This window comes from Papaver somniferum, chromosome 1 (genome assembly GCF_003573695.1).
Source record: "Papaver somniferum cultivar HN1 chromosome 1, ASM357369v1, whole genome shotgun sequence".
In the NCBI taxonomy this organism is placed as follows: domain Eukaryota; kingdom Viridiplantae; phylum Streptophyta; class Magnoliopsida; order Ranunculales; family Papaveraceae; genus Papaver; species Papaver somniferum.
This window is the reverse complement of record NC_039358.1, coordinates 47,784,950-47,795,155: the sequence shown is the minus strand read 5'-3', so window position 1 is coordinate 47,795,155 and position 10,206 is coordinate 47,784,950. Positions and strand designations below refer to the sequence as shown.

At 36.6% G+C, this 10,206-nt stretch overlaps 1 protein-coding gene across 1 annotated transcript; it reads right to left on the bottom strand.

Annotated features, from left to right (window-relative positions):
* Positions 1–3,465: 3,465 nt before the first annotated feature.
* Positions 3,466–4,002, bottom strand: LOC113302553. Its single transcript, XM_026551516.1, has 2 exons — positions 3,970–4,002; positions 3,466–3,876 (listed from the first exon to the last, which is right to left on the bottom strand). Exons 1-2 carry the CDS (start codon positions 4,000–4,002, stop codon positions 3,466–3,468), a joined length of 444 nt encoding a protein of 147 aa, XP_026407301.1.
* Between the last annotated feature and the right edge of the window lie 6,204 nt (positions 4,003–10,206).

Sequence of the window (10,206 nt, the reverse complement as noted above, 5' to 3'; positions counted from 1 at the left end):
TCTTATTGCTGGTATGGGAGACAGGTTGAATGGTCTGGGAGGGGTGATTACTTTTCAATATTTGGATGGTGGTTTTTTATTGGACATAGATGATGAACCAGATTTGCTGAGGTTTTGGACTGATTCAGATCAAGAAGAAGGCATTCCTGAAGTACATTTGTTTATGATTCATGCAGATCCTATTAGTCAAGATGTGGGGGTAGGTGTTCAGCCATATGTTCCGCGAGTGGTGTCTGAAGTTGATGTTGCTGGTTCATCAACACAGTCTCAGAGGGAAGGACCGGTAATTGTTGATATTGATGACTATGATGATGTGGTACTCCCTGAGCAGCCACATGAGCAAATGAGTCAGCAGCCACATGAGCAGACAAGTCAACAGCCACATGAGCAGACAAGTCAGCATCCACATGAGCAGATGAGTCAGCAGCCACCAGATACACCTGGAAGGAACTTCTTTGGTTCAAAGAAAGTGGCTTCTAAGAAACATACACCACAGAAAAGACCTACTGTGGATGATAACAGTACAGCTGAACCTGCAAGTAAGAAAAAAACATCAGATGGTGATGAGTTGGATGAATTAAATGATGAAGGGTTTGATGAAGAAGAGCTGGATGTACTTCCTGAATGCACTAATCTGGATTATCATGACATTGATGATTTACCAGTTGAAGATGATTACCATAGCAGTCAGTCACTTAGTTCAGACAGTGAACCTGATGAAGAATCTGACTGTGAAACTGACTTAGATGAAGAAGAAGAGACAGCTGAGCCATATAGATATGGAGAATATAGGAAGGTTGCAGACAAGTATGATGATATGTATGCAGATAAAGAAAGTGAAGACCATATGCCATGGACATGTGAGACAGATGAACTTGCAATTGGTATGACTTGGCCAACTATGAAAGAGTACAAGGCATTTGTGACAAGGTTTTGTATAGCCAATACCATGGAAATTATAAAGACAAAGGATGACAAGGACAGATTAAGGTGCAGGTGCAAAGACCCCAAATGTTCATTCAGACTTAATGGGAATCTGTAAGTTAACTTATACATATGTTATTATCTTATTCCATACATACATGCATAGTAATGGGAACCTGTAAGTTAACTTATACATGTGTTGTTAATGTGTGCAGCCAAAAAGATGGAAGCACAATCAAGGTCACTAAGTATGTGCATAAACACACTTGTGTAAACAGGGATATGTCTAAGAAGAACAAATTGGCCAATTCAACTTGGATTGCTTCAGTAATAGAACATGATATAAGAAGTGATGGTTATAATTTGAAGCCAAGGAAGATAAAGGAAAAGATTATGGAGTTGCATGGAGTGCCTGTGAAGTATTGGGTGTGTTGGAAGGCTCTTGGAAAGGCACTAAGAAATGTGTATGGTTCATATGAAGATGGTTATAAGTTCTCACCTGAAGTGTGCAGGCAGATTGTGTCCAAGAATCCAAACAGTATTGGAGAGGTTACTGTTGATGCTGATAATGACTTTAAAACATGTTGCCTTGCATTTGATTCATACCTAACAGGCTTCAAAGATGGATGCAGACCTTTTGTTGGTTTTGATGGGTGCCATCTTAGAGGAAAGTGTGGTGGTGTCATGCTCTCAGCAGTTGCACTTGATGGTAATAATGGTATGTACCCCTTAGCAATTTTCATTTGTGATGTAGAGAATAAGGCCAATTGGATTTTATTTCTGGAAATCATTGCAGCAAGATTGCTTGCCCATCCTATGCAATTGACTTTCATTTCAGACAGACAAAAGGGTCTTATACCAGCAATATAACAAGTTTTTCCCACACTTAGACATAGGTTTGCTTTAGACACATCTTTGATAACTTTAAGATGACACACAAAGGAAAACACATGAAAATACTAGCTTGGGGAGCATCAAAATATTACAGAGCTGTTGACCACAAGAAAGCAATGGATCAAATGGACAAGGATAACAAGAGGGCACATGAATGGTTTAAGGATGTGCCGACACATACTTGGGCTAGGTCACCATTTGATTTGACTTCCAAATGTGAGCATGTAACAAATAACTTCACTGAAGCATTTAACAGTTGGATGCTAGATGTTAGGTGTCAGCCTTTGCACAGATTGTTGGAAGGCTTCAATTTAAAGGTCATGGGATTGATGTTTGAAAGGAAGATGAAATGTTTGCAGTGGGAGAGAGAGGGCAAGATATTGGTGCCAAGGGCAGAGAGAATTATGAATAATAGAATTTCCAAGAAGAATAGATACAAATTGTTTGGACAAAGTGAGTTTGAATGGTGTGTCCAAAGCCGAATGAGTGGAAGTAGGTGGGATGTTAGCTTAACTGAAAAATCATGCAGCTGTTGTGTTTGGGACATCACTGGCATTCCATGCGTCCATGCAGTTGCAGTAGGAATACATTTGAGGGTTGATCTGAATAGGTAATATTCTACCATTATGATTTCCTTTGTATTTTTTATTTGTTTCATTTGTGAAAAGTAACCTTATGACATACATTTCATTTTTGCAGTATGGTTGATGACTTGCACAAGGTTTCCAGTTATAAAAAAGCTTATGCTGGTAAGGTTAAGGCATGTGCAAGTGAAGAGAATTGTCTTGAGGTAATATTCTACCATCACTTTACTATTTTCAGTATGTGGCAAATGTTTGTGTTCTAATATATCTTTCTACGCAGCATGAAATGAGGCCCAACAAGCCTAAATATAAGAGAAAGGTTGGTAGACCACAACTGAATAGGATTAGGTCTGACGTTTAAGGAAGACCAAACCCTGAAAAATGCAAGAGAAGCTGTAGCGGTTGTGGTTCAAGTGCCCACAATGTCAGAAGATGCCCTACAAAGAATGTACCATCTACAAATGCTAGAGGAAGGGGCAGGAGCAGAGGTAGGGGCCAAGGAAGAGGCAATACTGCACCTACTCAAAAAAATGGAGCAGGATCTTCACAAGGAATGGGAAGAGGCACGCCACCTGCTCAACAAAATGGAAGAGGTGCAGCTAGAGGAAGAGGTGCAGCTGCAACAAGATCTGTCCCTCCTCCTTATACAGGTATTGGTGGAGCTGGAAGAGCAGCAACAGCAGCAAATTTCCACAACCAGAATGGATTTAGAGCCGATGGAATGAGGGAAGCTTTTAGACCCCCATCCCAGACCTTCAAACCAGCTTGGAGGCGTTAAGTGCATATACATGTTTGTGTGTGTGCTCTTTTTTTTTGATGTGCATGCAGGCAATATTTTGTACAGAGATTATACTCTGATCTATCTTAGCATTGTGCAGGGCAGTTGCCATTTTTTGTACAGAGATGTTACTCTGTGAAGCCTATGTGTAGGTAAAACTATTTTAATACTCTGTTATGGCCATATATGGTCTTTGTTAGGCTCAGTTAGCCACTTTACTTTCTTGTTTGGACATGATGCTACTTTAGTTCCAGAAATCTGTTTATTACATTTCAGTTTTACTTGTTACATGGAATTTCTTTTCTTCTGTCCAATGTCTAACTTGACTGAGCTTTGGAACTGATCACACAATTCACCAATACTTGTATTTGCACTAATCTGTTTTTGTTTCATGTTTCCTTCAGGACAATCTTTAGCCCAATGTGAGAGATTATGACACTTTAAACACCCCTTTGCTTGATGTTGTCTAGGTGGTGGCAACCTCACTGCTTCATCCAGCCATTGAAATTCACCACATATGAAGTTTTGACACCTCAAAAATCTTCTTTGTGGATTATCTTGAGTATTTCCTTCCCAAACTCTTCTAATCCCATCACATTTTCTACATTTTGAGTATATAAATGGGCAATCTATTGCTGAATGTGTTGATTGAAAACATATTTGACAGGTGGTTTCATTGGAAGCTTCATCTTTTACCTGAAAAATCACAGTTTAAATTTGTAATACACCCTCACTGTAAATACTATAATTTGCATTCCCCCCTTTAATGGTGCATATGCAGGAACTTACCTCACTGTCGAGACTTGAAGATCCACCTCCCATACTCGATCACTAATGTCTGCTAGTGTTCTTCCTTACTTGTGATAAATCAGCTAACTAAATGATGTGGAGGTTTGGTGAAATCAGAGAATGGATTTCAACCGAGTTAAATAGAGGTTTGAGCAGAGATAACAGAGAAGGAGATGCCCGTTGAACGGTCAAAAAATTTTTTGGGCTAAGAATGCACCACGTATCCAGGGGTAAGTATGTCTTTTGACAATTTCAGATATTTTTTCTGACACGCATGTGAACTGCACGTGCTGTACTAAACTGCTCGGTTACGGCACATCCAAGTTAAAGGGGGTTTTACCTATTATAAATCTCTAGGGGGGTAATGCAAATTAGATATCTTTAATCAGGGGAAACGCAAAATCCCTTGTTCGTTAGTATTTCTTCTTAAGTGGAGTTTCATCTTCGTTAGTATTTCTCCTTGTTTCTATCTCCATCCAACTCAATCTGAACCCAGTAATCTATCATCTCAATCTTCACAGCTTTTTCATCTTTTAAACCTTCTTCTGCATATACAATTAACAGCTACAGGGTATTCTTTTGTGCATTTTCTGTCGAAAAATTGCAGAATGGAACGTGGATTCTTACTTGGGTGCTAAGCAGAATGAATCAAAGAAATCATCTTTTATGCCCCCACCCATTCAAACTTCTCAAGAACAAACCCTAACTCACTAAGGCGTAAAATCATCACCTGAAACTTGATACGGTCTGTAATTTTAAACCTAATCCGTCAATTAATTCAATACCCAACTCAAATCTCGACCGAAATCTTATAAATGAAACCCACCTTCTAAATCTGCAATCGATTCAATAATAGCAGAAACCCTAATTCCTAATCTTCACTATAATTATGCAATTCAACTATATCAATTCATCTACATAGTTCTCACATCCGAAAACCCCAGTACTTATTCTACAGAATAATCACTAATTTCACATACATTCAAAATACAATAACAATTACCTGATTTATCCTTTCCCATAGTTTGAATCGATTCCTTCAATCAATACCACTACCAACAATCATTACATGATATTTCCTCTCAATTTTCATCATCTCCTCTCTAGATCGAACCACGAAGGAGAAGAAATAACGAAGTTTCTCTGTTGGAGTTTGGGGGACTATGAAGAAAAAACAACGAACGAGAAGGAAAAAAAACAAAAAAAACAAAAAAGGAGGTGGCCGGGATTCGAACCCGCAACCTTTAGGTGACTTTACCCTGGAGTTTATTAAACTTCCCCTCAACAATTACAACATTTCCAACCTCCGTGTCCTTTTTTTCTCCCCACGAAATTTACGTGATTACCCATCGTGTTGTGTTATATTTACGCTAGTCTTAGTGAGAAATAGTTACATGGAAGGGCTCTTTAGTCCTTTCATTGTTAATTGAAAATGGTTTGGGACACCAAAATCCAATCTTTTTATGTCAAATTGATGATTTAGGATTTATAAAAAAGTGGCCATATAAAGGTCCTCCCTCGCTTCGCTCGGTCGGCCCAATTAAGTTAATGGTATCACTCAGAAACTTCTGACAAGTTACCACGACGGGATATATGAGCTGGTATGTTTGAGTGGCTCTTCTCATATTCTGATAGGATACATATAAAGACAACTTGGATTAATAGTCTAGTGTTGCAAGACGTATAAATCAAAGAGCACTTAGCAGGAAATGTTTAGTTAATTATCGAACCACCTTTGGTAATTCTGAACATAGTGAAGGAAGTTCCTCCTAAGTTCCTAACAATGATGCTTCTAACAATCTTTGCGATGAAAAAGTGCCGGATAGAATACATTCCCTGATAGAAACACTACCGGTGAAAGGATCTTTCTTGTCAATGTATGTTACTGAATAAAACTACCTCTCAAATTGCAGAGTTCATGTAAACTACAAGTTCAAAAGACTTGGCAAACGAACAAATGTATTGCAACTTGAACGCTCCTGACCAGCTTTACCGCTATGCAATCCCTACTAAGCTGGTTTCTAGGTTTATGTCCAGTGGCATTGGCCGAATCCCGTTATGTCATGCACTACACGGGTACGAAAGAGGAACTTTCTCAAAGCCTTCTCAAAATTACTAATATTTTTAGTAATTGAATATTTTTGTTGCCTATTTTTCCTGTTTCATACTTCAGTCAAATTTTGAATCCCTATAAATTTATTAGCACCAAAACATACTTCCCTCTACAAGATATCTAGGCCCTTGCAACGAGCGACTGTAACATCTAGTTTTATTAAAGGCAAATCAAAGATTATACATATAAAAAATCTCGAGAATATGAGAGCTGGAGAAGAAGGCGTGGAAAGAGCAAAGTTTAAGGACAAGCAACACATTAAGGAGTTGCATCCGACTTGGAGTTGTCCTTCTAATAATGATGATGAGTTTATCGACATGAGTGTGAATGATGCAATGGTGTTAGCAGGTCTTCTACCTCACCCTAATTTAAAGATGCTGACAATATTTGGTTTCAGAGGTTTAAGGTTTCCAAGGTGGATGGATTTTCTTCCGAATTTGGTAGAATTATATTTGGAGAATTACAACACTTTGAAGGAATGTATTAGTGCAGTGTTTGGTTCAGGAGTTGTATTACCAATGAAGGATAGTAATAGAAAAAGAAGAAGAAATCAACACAGTGTTCCCTTCGTTAGTTGAGTTGAGGCTTATGGATATGTCAATTTTTGAAGATTGGGCTTCCACTCATCATTCTTTTAACTCATTCCCATCCTTAAAAAAACCATACCATTTAGTTCATGTTCTTCTCTTGAGAGATTGGAGTTGCGTAATACCAACGAGGAGGCACTAAACTTAATCCTGGACAGTAAAGGAGGAGAATCCCTCGCATCTGTGTATATACAGTATTACCCCAAGCTTAAATATTTCCCCTTGTAGACATTCGTATGCACTCTTTAAAAATCGCGCACTGCTCCAACTTTGAAGGTTTCGGTATTCTGGATGACGACGAATTCGAGGCACAAGTATCCTCTGTCACTACTAGGTTCACCACCAATATCATATCTCTCTGGCCATTGAAGTTATTTGATTGTCCTGCTTTGGAATCTGTACCGGATTTACGAAAATGGATTTGTCTCACCAAACTATGGATTGAAATATAACATCTTGGGAGTTTTAGCAGGTTAAGTGTTTGATAAATTGTAATAATGAATCCAAAGTTATTTTACTCAACTTTCATTAGTATCGGTGGGTTAGGCGTTTGATGAATTATACTAACGAAAAAGAAAAACATAAATAATGATTGTCTCAGAAGAACATAAACTATCACGTGTTCATTTTTTGAATATGTTCACTGAAGCTAATCCAAAGTTTTATGTACTCAGAAGGGCATAGCACCCTGAAGGAAAATAAACCAGAAGAACATAGCACTCTGAAGGAAGATAAAAGTTGGATTATGTATTTTGTAAGAAAAAGACAGTATCAATCAGCTGTCACACTACATACTTGTCAAGCTAAACATAAGAAACATCTGTTCAAGGGGAACTTTTAGTCCATAACAAAGAGAATTACATTTTGTTTGGGGAAAAGTTGCTCCATTGTATTCTTTTTCCTTTTTGTTAATGAAAAATTGAGCTAAACGTTTCCCTCTTTTTACAACAATCTTGATAGTTATCTTTACTTCTGAGTACTAGAATCCGATGATAATCTTTCTATTGCAATCGGATTTTAACAGCTTCTCATGTTGCATAAAACCTTGTAGTCTTCACTTCTTTCCTCCATCGTAAAATGTTCTATGAGTGGCACTTGCTGGTTTTTGTGCACGTTTTTTTCTTCCATTAGGGACTTTTATAGACCTTTTGGGTTCCTACACTTTGCTAACCAAGTATTTTATTTGGTGGATTTGCTGATCAGGTCCATTAGTTTGATTTCTAAGAATGATCTTCTTTTTCATTACAAAAACGAGAGTATGAAGCAATGAAAATCAAAATCAAAACATATTTTTTAATGTAATTTATTATTACATCTCAATCTCTAATATCTAATCTCAAATATCATCTTCTATTTTGGACAAATATACACAACGATTTTGAAATCACCACATCTCTCAAACAAAACATCCAAGTGTAAAATTTCAAATGGGTTTGAAAATAATTTTTTGATCTACAAGTTTCGTGTTACACGCAAATTCAAAGTATCTACACAAAAATCAGGAAAATAAATTCAATCAGGAATAATTTTTTACTTGTCAGAATTTTCAGCAACGTTACGCAGTTTTGTAAAATACTCTAAAAATACTTTTCGAACTCCAAAAATTCTAAAATTGTAGATGAATGATCCTTATGATATCTAATATACATGGTACAAATTTCTAGACCAAATTCATTTTCATTTAAGATATCTATAGAAAACTCTATGACATATTACAACTAAGGTCTATTAAGATTGGACATCAAAATACAATTTTTGTTATCAAGAAACCCAAAATCCAAGCATCATGTTAAATCGTTAATGAACAATTATACCACGATGATTCAATATAACAAAATAAACAATGATACTTATCGTGTTTCAGCAGTGTTTCTCGTATAATCTCTATGGCAGAAGAGTACATCTTAAAATTATTGGAACAATTGTCGAAATCCGCCTACAAAATAATCACAAAGAAAAACCAAACAAATAATGTTATGGCTGAGTCACGATCAGGCCGCTCTCTTTAAGACGTTTCGCGGCTCTGCCCAAGATTGTGCAAACAATTCTTCCATGTTGCGTCGTCCCCAGGATAAAACAACCGAGTAAAATCTCTTTCACGGTCACTCTTGCACTTTGAGAGCGTGTGATACTAGTATCACACTTCTATTCTTGCTGAGAATCAAATTTGTAGAAAACAAGTGATGATCACACACTAGTTTTCGTTCTCTCATAAAAATTCTTACTTTTGCTTTAAAACTTCAAAAACATTAAAATGAAAAATTTTATTTTTGTTTTCCAACAAAAAATCTGTTTTTTTAATCAAGTGTTTCAAAAAGTTTAATGAAAATATTTTTATGGTTTAATTAAATCATTTACTCTTGTAACATGAAACGGTCAAGGAATCTATAACAAAGAATAAATTGCATTTATGAAGATCATTAAGACTATTAAAATTATTTTAATGAAAATAATAAATGGAAATACATTTTGTTTTTAAAACATATATTTCCAACAGATGCTGATAAATCAAATGCACTGCTCATTTGAAAATTCCATTCATTTTCTAAGTCATTACATTTGCAGCCACTATCAATTGATAGTTTGACACTCAAAAAAATGATACTCACCTCTGGTTTATATATATATATATATAATCTTGGGATTTGCTGAAAAGCGTTTGAGATTAATAAGAATATAACATCAAGGAGGAAATTCAATATAAACTTTGCTCTTTTTGACTCAAAAAATAAATAAATAAAAAATCGAGGAAATTACAATAGTTGATCTTACCTCATAATTATAGGCAGATGGATGATCCAGTAATTTTATCACAACAGTTCTTTAGCTTTTTCCTCCACCCGCGATCCCCTCCATATACGTAGGAAGTTAGGGCTCGGACATCAGATGAGACTCGAGAAATCCAAAGGCAAATCTGTAAGGCGATTTTGCAAAAAACAAAACAAAAACCAACCCGATGCGAATGGAGAGGCCCTAACTTTAACGGTTATGTTTGAGGGTAGTTGATAGCCCGTATCGGGCTATGTCATATACGTAGAAATTTAGGGCTCAGACATCAGATGAAACTCGAAAAATCCAAAGGCAAATCTGTGAAGCGATTTTGCAAAATAATAAATAAAATCCAACCCGTTGTGAATGGAGAGGTCTTCAATTGAATCTGTGAAGCGATTTTACACCAAAAAATGAATAAATAAATAAATAAGACAACCCGCTGTGAATGGAGAGGCCCTAACCACCATTCTGATGGTAGCAGCGATGGTTCATTCAATTCATCATTCAATTCAATTGTTTTGGTTGCTAACAATTAATTTCATTATGGAAAACGAGGCCACTCTTCTCCCCAACTAGTGTATCGCCAAGGACTATGAGTCTGAGCATCCTATTCACAACCGGTCGGTGTTCAGCTTTCCAATCTAACGCAATATATACATACTTATTATAATTGTATCTTCCAGTGTTGGACTATTATTAAAAACTAATACTACACCAAGTGATTCAAGTCTTTTTTTTAATAAGAAAACAGGGAGACCCCTGAAG

Bases quoted from the DNA above. Each gene is read 5' to 3' on its own strand.
- LOC113302553 (XM_026551516.1), bottom strand. From the start codon at position 4,002: ATGGGAGGTGGATCTTCAAGTCTCGACAGTGAG. The intron at 3,877-3,969 runs GTAAGTTCCTGC...GTGATTTTTCAG, and splicing joins CTTCAAGTCTCGACAGTGAG to GTAAAAGATGAAGCTTCCAA.